General features: G+C 41.9%; 1 protein-coding gene and 2 long non-coding RNA genes across 3 annotated transcripts in view; all 3 read right to left on the bottom strand.

Moving 5' to 3' along the window:
* Positions 1 to 595: 595 nt before the first annotated feature.
* Positions 596 to 2,082, bottom strand: LOC117758692. The gene is made up of 3 exons (XR_004613345.1): positions 1,995 to 2,082; positions 967 to 1,154; positions 596 to 877 (listed from the first exon to the last, which is right to left on the bottom strand). It is a non-coding gene; the product is annotated as an uncharacterized LOC117758692 (long non-coding RNA).
* A 1,906-nt stretch (positions 2,083 to 3,988) lies between these two features.
* Positions 3,989 to 5,284, bottom strand: LOC117759131. Its single transcript, XR_004613428.1, has 3 exons — positions 5,253 to 5,284; positions 4,225 to 4,412; positions 3,989 to 4,135 (listed from the first exon to the last, which is right to left on the bottom strand). It is a non-coding gene; the product is annotated as an uncharacterized LOC117759131 (long non-coding RNA).
* A 4,492-nt stretch (positions 5,285 to 9,776) lies between these two features.
* LOC117766429 overlaps positions 9,777 to 14,756 on the bottom strand; it is a 5,636-nt gene continuing 656 nt past the window's right edge. The window contains exons 2-7 of the mRNA XM_034593478.1: positions 13,345 to 13,349; positions 12,692 to 13,048; positions 12,374 to 12,601; positions 11,280 to 11,621; positions 9,979 to 10,031; positions 9,777 to 9,815 (exon numbers count right to left, since the gene is read on the bottom strand). Coding sequence (XP_034449369.1) covers positions 9,777 to 9,815; positions 9,979 to 10,031; positions 11,280 to 11,621; positions 12,374 to 12,601; positions 12,692 to 13,048; positions 13,345 to 13,349 — 1,024 coding nt within the window. The remainder of the gene's footprint in view (positions 9,816 to 9,978; positions 10,032 to 11,279; positions 11,622 to 12,373; positions 12,602 to 12,691; positions 13,049 to 13,344; positions 13,350 to 14,756) is intronic.

The following is a 14,756-nucleotide window of genomic DNA, read 5'->3' on the forward strand; positions in this document are numbered from 1 at the left end:
GCCAGCCACCAGGGGGTGACAGATATCATTTGGCTTCACTTTGGGGTAGCTGTCATGTTGTCCATCTTTATATTCAGTATCAAACGTGAAGTTTAGTGAAGATTAGACGTTGTAAATTTGAGTTAAAACAAATTCCTGTTTCATGGTGAAACATCAAAGTTTGACATGTCACCATGGAAACGTGAATATAAAACATGAAGCTTTTTTGTGTTCCTGGATGAGCGGGTGTCACTTCTGCAACAATCTCCTGTTAAATCTTCAAAATGTACTGATGTACTTTAATCGTCCAGAAACATTATTAGCAATAAACTTGTTGACCTAGTTTTTATGTCAAGTGCTTCATGATTCTCAGCTGACGACTTCAATAGTCCTTTAAATATTATTATGGAACAATTCTTTATTAGATTTATTTATTGGTCACTTCCATTGATTGATATAAAATCTTTTAGCTGTTCTAATATTAGTTACAACTAATTACAATTTATAATATTTAGAAGTTAATATTATTGTTATTTGTAACATTTTGACAGTAACATACCTTACGGTTAGCGTTAGCCTAACCTGAGGCTAACTCTACACCTGGTTGACCCTGGGAAATATTTTCAATTATGGGAGAAGAAGAACAACTTTCTTACCTTTACCTTTCGTGGCTTCCAAAGTGAGAAGTGAGAGAATTTGTAATCTGGGTTAACCAACCCATCAAGAAAGAAAACAAACCTTTACAAACACTGCACATGTCTATATGTTTTATTTCTTCTGGCTCCGTGATGCTGTAAAATCCACATATAAACAACAGATTCATGTTGTGTTTCTTCAGTGTTTGGTGACTGTGCTGTACACTGCAGATGAATCGTCCCCCTCTTCTTCACGTCTTGTTCTGTGAAGGGCAGAATAAACCACTCACACCCACAGTTTTTAACCTCAATAAGTGTAGTGATGAAAATGTTCACGTGTGGAGCTGCTCACCCTGTTGCACTGTCAAATCGAACAGCGCTGTATTCAGCCTCCTCCTTGTCTTCCTCAGTTTCTCTCTGGGGTTGAACTCGACCTATGTTGGAGTAGATGGCATCTGCCCGGTTCTGGGTGAAGCAGACGCTGGCGTAGTGGACGTCATCGTGCGGCTCTGCTGGTTGTGTGTGTGCCGCAGCTGAAATCTGGTCGTACAGTAAAATACTAGCTGGGATCAGGCTGGAATCTGTGTCTTACTCTTTAACTTGTTGGGTACTGAGAGTTTCTCTTTGTTGTGGGCCTGATCCTACTCTGCTGAATCAAACTGTGATGGCAGCAGTGATCTTGGAGCTTTCTGTTTTTCCCTGCTGGTCACCAGCTCATCTTCTTAACAGATGAACCCGGTGTCACCACCATGAAACATTTACTCTACATTTTACTCCCTAACTAGAATTACTGCCCTTCGGTTGTGCGCCTCCTCCAACCAGTGCAGTTTCAATATTCATACATTTATTTCTTGCCTCATATGAGACCATCGTGACAAAATCCAATATGTTCATCTTTAAGTCAAAGTTTCAAGGAATTCCTTAAAGGCAGATTTGAGATATCATGTTCAAAAGGCCCAAAACATGTTGGTGTGGCCACTGTGGCCTTGACCTTTGACCAATCAGGTCATTCATGAGTGTCAGTGAGCATTTGTGCCAAATTTGAAATGATTCTCTCAATCTGTTCATGAGGCTAAAAATGGTTTAGGGAGGTCACAGTCACCTTGACCTCTGACCTCCACAGTCGCCATCGGACAGACAACAACCTGTAAACATAACGCCTCCGGCCACTGGCTGTCGCCGGCACAGAGGCATAAGAGATCCAGTCAGTTTCTCCCTTATGGAGTTTAAGCTTTTCGTTAGAGTAAAGGAATATGACCTCCCAAGACATTCATGGTCTGACCCTTCTCATCAAATCACAATGATGCAGAACGCCACCGGTTAATGAGGCAGCCTTGAAGAGTGGAGATCAAGTGCTTTTAAATGAAACTATTCATTTACCTGCGCTCTGTCTTCTGGTCTCTCACCGCACTCACGTTGTTGTGTGAAGGACTTGTTTCTTCTAGATGGGAGGAAAGAAATAAACAGTTGGATGAACTAGAAAACTCCTCCAGAGAAATTTTGCATGTGTGCCGAGTGCTTGACTGCTGGTTTGAGAGAGAGAGAGAGAGAGAGAGAGGGAGGGAGAGAGAGAGACAGGGAGAGAGAGAGAGAGAGAGAGAGAGAGAGAGAGAGACAGAGAGAGAGAGAGTGAGAGAGAGAGAGAGAGAGAGAGAGAGAGAGAGAGAGAGAGAGACATGTAGCAGCTAGATTCCACCCTTGAGAAACGATGTTTGTCAGCCAGTCACGATGACAGATAGAAATCATAGATCAGTTACAACCTTGGCTTCCTTCCTCTTTACATTATTAACATGCAGGAACGGACAAACACCAGTAAATCCCCTCGTTAAAATGAAGAAATGTTCTTTTATTTTGGGAATGATGCCTGCACTTATTTCTCACGAGGATTCAACTCATGTGAGTCAAACTTGTTTTGTCTGATACACGTGTAAAACTGTTCACTTGTGTAGACTGGACTTCATGAGCTCATGCACAGGTGCACGTGAGCAGTAGAGCGACACAGGAACCATCGACTGTTGGGTTAGATGGGCGGAGCCTCCCACTGTGCTCTGGTTGTGCGTTAACATGGAGTCGGAATAATCAGAAGAATCAGTTCCTGACTGAAATTCACATGAACTCCACCTCAACTCTGGAACTGATTGTTCTGATTAGTCTGATACTACATTAAAGCACAAGCAGAACGTGGAGAGAGATCGTTTTTGTTTAGAAACGCAGTTATATGGTTGTAGCCTGAGTAAATACAACTATTCAGTTAAATCAGACTAGCTTGTTTTACAACTTCACCAGCTGTTTTTAAGTTGGAAAAATCTGACACATTTTGTTCATACAGTTTTCAAATCAAATAAATAAGTAAATATGAAGTAAATTTATTTACTTACCTTTTTCAAGTTGGATCAACTTTGTGGTGTGGGTGTATTGTGAAAACTAAAAGTCAAAGTGTTCCACATCCACAATGTCCCATGGCTGCTTTTTCATCAGTTAATAAAATCAGTCAGACAAATGTGAAATCAGTTTTTATTTAGAAAGTGCTTTAAAAAGTATTATAGACTGTTACTGTTCTTACAGTTGTGCTGTAACTTACAAAACGAGGTTTTCAATTACAACAGTCAGTCTATGACAGTGGTCAGTGCTCTCCACACTGATTGGACATTCATTCAGTTTAGACTTGTGTCCTGCACCTGAAGCTTAAAAGGACAAACTCTGATTTTTGCCTTTACAGCTCCACTGCACTGAGGCCATTACTCCGCAGGTCAACAAGTGACTTTGATCCTCTGATGTTTTCTAATCATCACATTTAGAACTGAACTTTATAAAAAACCTGCTGAATTCATATTTATGTTCCTGGATGAACGGGGCGTCGCTTCTTCTGCAACAAAGAAGTTAAAACACTGTGTTACGTCGGAATCTGTGGGAGGAACTCTTCTGTCTGCAGGAGTGTGTGTGTGTGTGTGTGTGTGTGTTGGTCTCTGTCCCTCATCACACAAACTGATAACCACACTTTAACCCTGATGTCCTGACTGTGTCACGTCACGTCTCGTGTTGTGTCGCAGGTTTTAAACATGTGTCTCATAAACTCTAAAGCGAATCAAACCAACACAAAGTAAACGTCAGTCCTGTAGGTGTCCTGATAACTTGTGATCAGTGCTGGTGTTTGATGTTAAAGTGTAAAGTGAGCGCAGGTCAGAGGAGGAGTGAGGAGGAAGCAGACTCCGACAGAGACTCCGAATCGCGATGCTTCTAAGAATGAAGAAATGTCCACAGCTCCAGTGCTCAGCTCTGTGCAGACTTTCGTGGCTTCCAAAGTGAGAAGTGAGAGAATTTGTAATCTGGGTTAACCAACCCATCAAGAAAGAAAACAAACCTTTAAAAACACTGCACATGTCTATATGTTTTATTTCTTCTGGTTCCGTGAGGCTGTAAAATCCACATATAAACAACAGATTCATGTTGTGTTTCTTCAGTGTTTGGTGACTGTGCTGTACACTGCAGATGAATCGTCCCCCTCTTCTTCACGTCTTGTTCTGTGAAGGGCAGAATAAACCACTCACACCCACAGTTTTTAACCTCAATAAGTGTAGTGATGAAAATGTTCACGTGTGGAGCTGCTCACCCTGTTGCACTGTCAAATCGAACAGCGCTGTATTCAGCCTCCTCCTTGTCTTCCTCAGTTTCTCTCTGGGGTTGAACTCGACCTATGTTGGAGTAGATGGCATCTGCCCGGTTCTTGGTGAAGCAGACGCTGGCGTAGTGGATGTCATCGTGCGGCTCTGCTGGTCGTGTGTGTGCCGCAGCTGAAATCTGGTCATACAGTAAAATACTAGCTGGGATCAGGCTGGAATCTGTGTCTTACTCTTTAACTTGTTGGGTACTGAGAGTTTCTCTTTGTTGTGGGCCTGATCCTACTCTGCTGAATCAAACTGTGATGGCAGCAGTGATCTTGGAGCTTTCTGTTTTTCCCTGCTGGTCACCAGCTCATCTTCTTAACAGATGAACCCGGTGTCACCACCATGAAACATTTACTCTACATTTTACTCCCTCACTAGAATTACTGCCCTTCGGTTGTGCGCCTCCTCCAACCAGTGCAGTTTCAATATTCATACATTTATTTCTTGCCTCATATGAGACCATCGTGACAAAATCCAATCTGTTCATCTTTAAGTCAAAGTTTCAAGAAATTCCTTAAAGGCAGATTTGAGATATCATGTTCAAAAGGCCCAGAACATGTTGGTGTGGCCACTGTGGCCTTGAGCTTTGACCAATCAGCTAATTCATGAGTGTAAGTGAACATTTATGCCAAATTTGAAATGATTCTCTTAATTTGTTCATGAGGCTAAAAATGGTTTAGGGAGGTCACAGTCACCTTGACCTCTGACCTCCACAGTCGCCATCGGACAGACAACAACCTGTAAACATAACGCCACCGGCCATTGGCTGTCGCCGGCACAGAGGCATAAGAGATCCAGTCAGTTTCTCCCTTATGGAGTTTAAGCTTTTTGTTAGAGTAAAGGAATATGACCTCCCAAGACATTCATGGTCTGACCCTTCTCATCAAATCACAATGATGCAGAACGCCACCGGTTAATGAGGCAGCCTTGAAGAGTGGAGATCAAGTGCTTTTAAATGAAACTATTCATTTACCTGCGCTCTGTCTTCTGGTCTCTCACCGCACTCACATTGTTGTGTGAAGGACTTGTTTCTTCTAGATGAGAGGAAAGAAATAAACAGTTGGATGAACTAGAAAACTCCTCCAGAGAAATTTTGCATGGGTGCCGAGTGCTTGACTGCTGGTTTGAGAGAGAGAGAGAGAGAGAGAGAGAGAGAGAGAGAGAGAGAGATGTAGCAGCTAGATTCCACCCTTGAGAAACGATGTTTGTCAGCCAGTCACGATGACAGATAGAAATCATAGATCAGTTACAACCTTGGCTTCCTTCCTCTTTACATTATTAACATGCAGGAACGGACAAACACCAGTAAATCCCCTCGTTAAAATGAAGAAATGTTCTTTTATTTTGGGAATGATGCCTGCACTTATTTCTCACGAGGATTCAACTCATGTGAGTCAAACTTGTTTTGTCTGATACACGTGTAAAACTGTTCACTTGTGTAGACTGGACTTCATGAGCTCATGCACAGGTGCACGTGAGCAGTAGAGCGACACAGGAACCATCGACTGTTGGGTTAGATGGGCGGAGCCTCCCACTGTGCTCTGGTTGTGCGTTAACATGGAGTCGGAATAATCAGAAGAATCAGTTCCTGACTGAAATTCACATGAACTCCACCTCAACTCTGGAACTGATTGTTCTGATTAGTCTGATACTACATTAAAGCACAAGCAGAACGTGGAGAGAGATCGTTTTTGTTTAGAAACGCAGTTATATGGTTGTAGCCTGAGTAAACACAACTATTCAGTTAAATCAGACTAGCTTGTTTTACAACTTCACCAGCTGTTTTTAAGTTGGAAAAATCTGACACATTTTGTTCATACAGTTTTCAAATCAAATAAATAAGTAAATATGAAGTAAATTTATTTACTTACCTTTTTCAAGTTGGATCAACTTTGTGGTGTGGGTGTATTGTGAAAACTAAAAGTCAAAGTGTTCCACATCCACAATGTCCCATGGCTGCTTTTTCATCAGTTAATAAAATCAGTCAGACAAATGTGAAATCCGTTTTTATTTAGAAAGTGCTTTAAAAAGTATTATAGACTGTTACTGTTCTTACAGTTGTGCTGTAACTTACAAAACGAGGTTTTCAATTACAACAGTCAGTCTATGACAGTGGTCAGTGCTCTCCACACTGATTGGACATTCATTCAGTTTAGACTTGTGTCCTGCACCTAAAGCTTAAAAGGACAAACTCTGATTTTTGCCTTTACAGCTCCACTGCACTGAGGCCATTACTCCGCAGGTCAACAAGTGACTTTGATCCTCTGATGTTTTCTAATCATCACATTTAGAACTGAACTTTATAAAAACCTGCTGAATTCATATTTATGTTCCTGGATGAACGGGGCGTCGCTTCTTCTGCAACAAAGAAGTTAAAACACTGTGTTACGTCGGAATCTGTGGGAGGAACTCTTCTGTCTGCAGGAGTGTGTGTGTGTGTGTGTGTGTGTGTTGGTCTCTGTCCCTCATCACACAAACTGATAACCACACTTTAACCCTGATGTCCTGACTGTGTCACGTCACGTCTCGTGTTGTGTCGCAGGTTTAAACATGTGTCTCATAAACTCTAAAGCGAATCAAACCAACACAAAGTAAATGTCAGTCCTGTAGGTGTCCTGATAACTTGTGATCAGTGCTGGTGTTTGATGTTAAAGTGTAAAGTGAGCGCAGGTCAGAGGAGGAGTGAGGAGGAAGCAGACTCCGACAGAGACTCTGACACAGACCGGATCTTTAACGAGTGTCTGTCCTGGAGCAGCGCTGTTAGAATTATTCAGAGTCCGAGTCGCGATGCTTCTAAGAATGGAGAAATGTCCACAGCTCCAGTGCTCAGCTCTGTGCAGGAGACGTGGAGGGAGGGAGGGTACAGAGAGTAGTCTAAACCCCCCACCTGATATTTAGAGTTTTTATTATATTTCAATATATTTGTTTGACAGGGAAACTGTGCGCAAACAGGAATATAATATTCATGTATTTAAAAAAGGGCACTTTCTCTCGAGGAAGAAAAAGGGCAGTGGCTCAAGCCCCCTTTGGTGTCTATGTGTGCACATGCCAGCCTCCATCAATTCAATCTCCCTCAATTCAATCGAGCTGCAGCAGAGTTCAATCACTCATAGAAACCAGTCCTCTAAATAATCCTGACTGTTTTCATCAGTCTCACAATTATAAAGAAAGTGATACAAACAGGCTCCTGGCTCCGCCCCTTTATCAGGATTCCTGCCCAAATTTGATGAGTTTGAGGAAAAATCTGTTTTTAGTTTTCTGGTGTAATTCTGCTGAAAAACAAACAAACAAATAGATAAGGAGTGAAAACAAAAGACCAAAAACATTTTATTTAAGAAAGAATCATAAAATCACGATACATAATAATTCATTATCCATGTAATAACCACATTAATATCATGTATAAGACACGAGATGAGTCACGTGGTGTTACCACAGCCTCAAAGGCTCATCACCAAGACGTCCAACATAGTTCAGAGGGTAACAGCAAAAAAAAAATCTATTTATTGTAGAAAAGACAACAACTTCAATAACAGGCCGGCAAAATGGACAAAAGAAGGAAAACCCAACACACCAACCCACAAAGGGTCGTAGGACCTGAGAATCTTCCTTCAACCTAAACCAACATCAGAACTAAAGCTCACAGAAATAAAGTAAAGCTGCGAAACTGGACGACTGGACCCATCAGAAAAGAAAAAGAAAAGAAACAACACAACAATACTCTAAAACAAAGATTAACTTGTGTTTTGTACAAACTGTGAATTTCTTCATTTAACAGAGTGTGAGAAACGACTTCAAGATTCAAGATTCAAGAGTTTAATGTCATATGCACAACAATTACCTTAAGCAGTCGCTGGCAATGAAATGCTTGGGTCACAGGCTCTTATAGCAATGCTCCGAATATTACAAGCAAAAAATAATATTGAATAAAATAATATAAAATAGAACATCAAAAGATTAAAATAGACAATAAAATATATATATATAAATATATATATACACCTAAAGAAAAAAAACAATCCTGGCATCCATGTTGAGCCTCCGGAGGAAGAAGAGCCGCTGTCTGGCCGTCTTCCTGATGGAGTCTGTGTGGTCCAGGTCAGGTCATCACTGATGTGGACACCGAGGAACCTGAAGCTGCTGACTCGCTCCACCATAGTCCCGTTGATGGAGAGGGGGGCGTGTTCTACTCCTTGTCTCTTCCTGTAGTCCACGATCAGCTCCACTGGACGACTGGACCCATCAGAAAAGAAAAAGAAAAGAAACAACACAACAATACTCTTGCTCTAAAGGTCATGCTATACAAACTGCTGCTGCTGCAACCGGGGATGGAAAGATAGATACTTCCTGTTTCCTCTCACATACTTTCATCAACCAATCACAGTGCACCTGAGGAGAAGAGAAAACAGGAAACCATGAGTAGAAAGGAAATGTGTGGGTGTTTTCCTCTTCATTAAAAAGCGTGGTCTTTTAGTTTGAGAGCTGGACTTGCACGTTCAGATTTCGTGGTGTTTTTACTCAAAACCCTACGCTTGCACTCACACAGCTCCTGCTGGTTCTTAGATTTGCTCTGCTTGTGCTCAAACTCTGCGCTTGCACTCAGATATTTAGTTGCTTGGACAGATTTCCTGTATTTAATAACTACACACTATGGTTTCTGTAAAACTCGCTTGTACGGATGTACTCTGAAGTCGTCCATCTTGGTTATGTTTGTCACAGTGGCTCTGACCTGAGGCTTCACACCAGGTCTTCCTGCTCCTCTGTGTCTTCTGTCTGTGCTGCAGCAGCGACGTCGTCATACTCAGGACAGTTGTGTGACTGATGGGGGAGAGATGAGAAAATATTAAGCCTCACTGGACTTTATTCATGAAACCTGCATATAATCACAGTTCATTCAAAATAGTTTGAACGTTGTTGCGCCCCCTGTCCATTCGTTTGTTTGTTCATCAGCAGGATTACACAAAAACTGCTAAACTGATTTCCACAAAACTTGGTGGAAGGATGGGACATGGGCCAAGAAAGAAGTGTCAACGCACCGTGACGTCACCCATTGGTTTGTGAGCTGCCATTTTGAAGCCTCCATTTTTGACATGTTGTCCAGCGCCATCTTGTTTTTTTGAAACCAGAAGTAACCATATTTGGAGGAGAGGGGGTGGAGCCTGACTCAGGGCCCAAGGACACTGCCCGCCCACCTAAACCTGCGACCTGCACCCAGTACTAGCTGTCAATCACACAGTATCCATGCCCCAATGCCTGCGGTGCTTTATGGTCTATTTGACTCTAAGTGGATCATTCACTTCACTTTCTAGACCCAGAGTCTACGTCCATTTTAATATACGGTCAATGGAAAGAACCTTTTACATTTTGGGGCAGATTCAGACAAAGTAGCTGATCCAAGAAATGTTTTATCTCTTTCTCTAACATAGTGAGATGAAAACAGTGATATGGAGTCATTCTTTTGGCCTCACTGTCTCTCACCTCTATCATCTCCACAGCTTCATTCGCATCTGATTTCAAGCTCAGAGTTTTCTTCATCCTGGATCGAAAACAACAACAAACACAACATTTGACAAAATGAACTTCATAACACTGAAACTAGTGTCTGAAGACATTTGAAGAAGACAGTAAAAGAGTAGAGGGTGAACTGATGGATTTGTATTGTTTTACCTCGTCCACAGAGTCAAGACAAGCACTTGTACCAGCATGACCACCAGAGTCAGCCTGATGATATTCATGATTATCACTGACTTCCCTAGACAACAGACAGGAGACATTAGCAGTGTGGTTAGACTGATGACTCAGTTTGCCAGGTGATGCTGTTGGTCAGTCAGTATTGTTCATGTGCAATATGATGGGCTTGAAGGAGGGGGAGGGAGGGAGGGGGGGGGGGGGGGCGGGGTAGGCTGTAAAAGTCAGAGTGCTAAAATCACCTGCTCCAACAGTCAGATGTAAGGTGGCCTTACTACGTCCTTGTGTGTTCTGGGCCTCACACTGATAATTTCCACCATGTTCAGCTGTGATATCAGTGATGGTGAAGATTTGTCCTGATGCTTTTGGTGAGTCCTCGTTCTCCTTGTACCAGGTGTATTTAGCTGCTGGGTTAGCATCACTGCTGCAGGTCAGAGTCACCGAGCTGCCCTCCATGATCTCACCAGAGGGACTCACTGACACAGAGGGAGGCTTTGGAGCGTCTGGTGTAAAACATGCAAGATCATGAAATCAACTCAGAAATATTCATTAACCAAATTGAAGAACCTTTCAATCTCTGGTTTTGATAAGTGCTACTTAAATATAGATGATCATCATTAACCCGGGGCGCCAGCACAGACAGAAGCAGGTACTGAGGGTTTTGTTTTCAGCCCGTGTGTGTGAATGTACAAAATAACTCAACACATGAACCAAACTTACTGAATATTATAGTGAATATTAACTTTTCAGCTGAATATAGTCTTTTAATAGTTTGCAGCCGTCCCTGGTTCTCAGCATCTTTAGAAGAGTGTTTGATTTACTTTTGGACACAGGAAGGCCCCCTTTAGTGTTTAGTAGTTTTACCAAGTAATTATTGTTTGTATTAAATACAGACTTCACAAAACTGAACATGTCACCTCTGTCTTGGGAATCACTGAGTGGGATTTGCATGAGTCCTGTTCACATACATGCAAAATCTGAAGGGAAAAGTGGAAGTGAAAATGTAAGATGTAAACTCACACACAGGGGACGAGTGGTGATGCTCATAAGCACAGGAATAGCTGTTTTCAGGTTGAAGGAATCCCCTGAAAGTTGGAGACGTTTCCCAGTGAATTTCTGTTCCATTCTTGTACCAGACAAAGGAGGGACGACCAGAGAGAAGACAGCTGCTGTGACAAGTCAGTGTTGGACCAATCGGAGACCAGATCACCTGAACATCTGGATCTGTCAACAGGAAACACACATAGAAGCAGCTGTGGGACCCCAGGTTGAGAACCACTGAACAACACAGTGACTTAGTGTTCCTCAGTACCTGTGACAGTCAGAGTTGTGCCAGGGAAACTTCTCTTCCATTCAGACCTCTGTGATTTGAATGTGAAGCGATACTGGGCTGAATCGCTCAGTCTCAGGTTCATTATTCTCAGAGTGGAGCGCCCTCGCTCTGGTTCAAGGACCTGAACACGATGTGTGAACTCTGGGTCTTTGAGTAAGTCCACAGCTCGAGGGTGATACAGCTGCTCAGTAACGAACCAGGACTTAGTGATAGGATCATAGTGACTGCTGTAACTGCAAGAGATGTCCACTGATGAGCCTTTAAAGGCACAGATGTTCCTGTCGATGTAATTCACTCTGTCGCATGAATGTCCATGGACACCTGAAAAACAAAAATCTTTTGACTATCACCATGACAACTATAATCTTTACTGCTGTAATTAACAATAATTCACAGATGGCTGTTTCCCATGTCAGGAAATAAACAATGCAGAAAAGATGCTACATTTAGCTTTACAGTAAAAACGATGATGTTTTGAATTCCAGCTCTACATATGTGGTTGTATTTGTGATTTGCTTTCATCACCTCCACCCAGAGGTTATGTTTTCACCCCAGTCCGTTGGCTGGTTGGTGTTCGTGCACAATTACGCAACAATTACTGGAAAGATTTTGGTGCAGATCCAGGATTTTAGTTTTACTTTCTTTAGCATTGCAAGATCGTGTTTTTCAAAATGTCCACGTTTTCCCAGAATCAAATTCATGGATCTTGATGGAAAAGATCCGACATATTTAGAGGAGTGATATCGAGGAGTGTGTGAAATATGGAGCAGCTTGATTGAATTGAATGGACTGTTGGGCCTTGGTGGAGGAATGTGCTCTACTACTACTGCCACTCTAGTTTGGACTCATTCAAATTCATTGTTCAACTGCAGAATATTTATCATAAAGGTTTGATAACAAACATCTTAGGAATCAATTACAATGTTCTTTTAATATATGATATGTCAGCTGATGTGTCAGACTTTCTTTTACTCTGCATCAGCCCTCAAATCCATTTCGGACTCTAGTCAGTGTATTAGCTAAGAAGGTTAAAAGAGCAGAACATCATTGGTCATTGGAAGAAGTAAACTCACACACTGGAGCAGAGGGGAAATCCTCGTGGCCTCTCACAGCACAGGAAATGCTGTCTGCTGAATAAAAGTAGGCACTATAAGATTTTTCTCCCAGTGTCTTTTGTTCGTTCTTGTACCAGATGTAGGACGGACTGGGAGTTGGAGAACAACTGGTTTGACACTCCACACGTGACCATGAACAGTCCTCTGTCCTGCAACCTGATGATTCTGTGCTGATCACCTGGACACCTGTGAAAGTAAAGAAACACACACATCATTTTAGACAGAGCTGTCCACATAAACAAACCATAGATTCACTGTTTCCAACTGAAATGTTACCTGTGACAGACAAGGAGACTCCAGGTGAACCAGTAAAACTCCCAGTAGGTTGGTTTGTTATGAACCTGAACTGGTACACATCCGAGTCGCTCTCTCTCAGGTCTGTGATGGTCAGAGTGCAGGCCTTGTTTCCACAGTGATACTGCACACGCCCTGTGTACTCAGAGGCTGCTCTCAGATCCACAGGTTCACTATCCTGCCCTTTAGTAAACCAGAACCTTTGCTCCACTGCAACATCAAGGTCATCTATTCTGGATGGGTGCCAGTAGGAGCAGCGTATTTGCACCTTCGATCCTTTTACAGCACAGATCTGAGTAGGAGTGCACCTCACTCTCCAGTCATCCGCACCCTGCACCACTGTAACCACAGCACAAACTAGAATTACCACCCTGCTGTAGGATGCCTCCACCAACCAGAGCATTTTCAGTCTGTGTTCCTTATTCCAGAATCATATGAGGTCACTGTGACGTTTGAGCTTTGAAATGTGATTAGTTCATCTTTTCACTTAAATTTTTAGGAAATTCTCCAAAGGCAGACTAGAAATATCATGATCGAGAGGCCAAAACATGTTTCATGAGGCCACTGTGACCTTGACCTTCAACAACCAAAACCTCATCAGTTCATCTTTGAGTCCAAGTGATGAACATTTGTACCAAATTTGAAGAAATTCCCTCAAAGGGATCTTGAGATATTGCGTTCACAAGAATCAGACAACGAGACGACCTGAAAACAAGATGCCTGAGGTCACTGGGTGTCACCGGCACAGAGACACATTTCCATGAGCAGCATTCCATAGCATTTCAACTAATGACTCCACACACTGATGACAACTCCTGCATCGAGAGGAGAGGAACTCAGTCATGATGATTATTATAATAATAATAATAATAATAATAAGTTGCAGACTCTTTAATATTTTGAGCTCTAGACGATAGAAACTTCTAAACAAAGATACAAATTAATACTGATGATAATTCCTTCATATATTTTCTTTCTGCATCACTTTACAGGTGGTGATCTGAAAATGAATGAATGGTTCATTTATATTTTTACTTTCTTTCTCAAACTCACTTCAGGTGAATCAGAAGTCCGAGTGTAAAATAGAGTGAAACATGAATGTAGACGTACAGTACCTGTCACAGTGAGAAGAAGGACAACAAATCCACTCGCTGCTGCAGTTACACTCATAGTAGCTGCTGCTCTCGTCTGTGACTTCAAACAATAAAAACGTCCACAGATAAATAATGTGCACAAGATGAAACTCAGTCACATCACAGACACGTCTACCTACAACACAGAAGAGGCTGAGAAAGTCAAACTGTTAAACACATCCCACTTCCTTCCTCTTTGCACCTACCTGCATCCTGAGCCTGATGGTGGTCGAGTAAACTGTGGTTTGTACGAGTGTGAGAAACAACTTTAGTGGCTGTTCATACCAAACCTGTATCATCCACATCACAACATCTCACTGACACAAGAAAATCAAATTAAAGGAGACTCGAGAGAAACTGGGATGTTTTTAATCTCATCTGTTCAGTGTCTCATTAAGATGCAATAAAGATTGACATGAAAAAGACAAATTAAAGAAAGATTTAAAATTGAACTGGAAAATAAACTGCCATTAATACTGTTGGAGCCATTTTATTTTAGAACAAGTTTGACTATAGCTGACCAGCTGAGACTAATACCAGCCAGTGACGTCACATACAGCAGAATGAGGTCAATGGAACCAGGTGTTGACGAGAGACAAAGACGCTGCAGAGAAACAGTTTTTCAACCACACGCTCCTAAGTTTGTTGATTTCCATTAATTACCGTTTGTTATTTTGCTACTTTGAACTTGGACATAATTTAATTACTGTACGTTAAGTTACCAGTTGACTTGAACTCGACGTCAGGCCACCTCATATACACACATTCACACACACGCAAGTGTAGACCACACTAGAAAAGCAGCGAAAATACATTCTTAAGGCTGCAATATTGTATATTGTATAAGTGCTATAGAGAAAGAGATTGTACACTTTGTATAACACTGTAGTGGCTCATTGGGTGACCTGCTGTGA

The sequence above is a fragment of the Hippoglossus hippoglossus genome, chromosome 1 (assembly GCF_009819705.1).
Source record: "Hippoglossus hippoglossus isolate fHipHip1 chromosome 1, fHipHip1.pri, whole genome shotgun sequence".
NCBI lineage: Eukaryota > Metazoa > Chordata > Actinopteri > Pleuronectiformes > Pleuronectidae > Hippoglossus > Hippoglossus hippoglossus.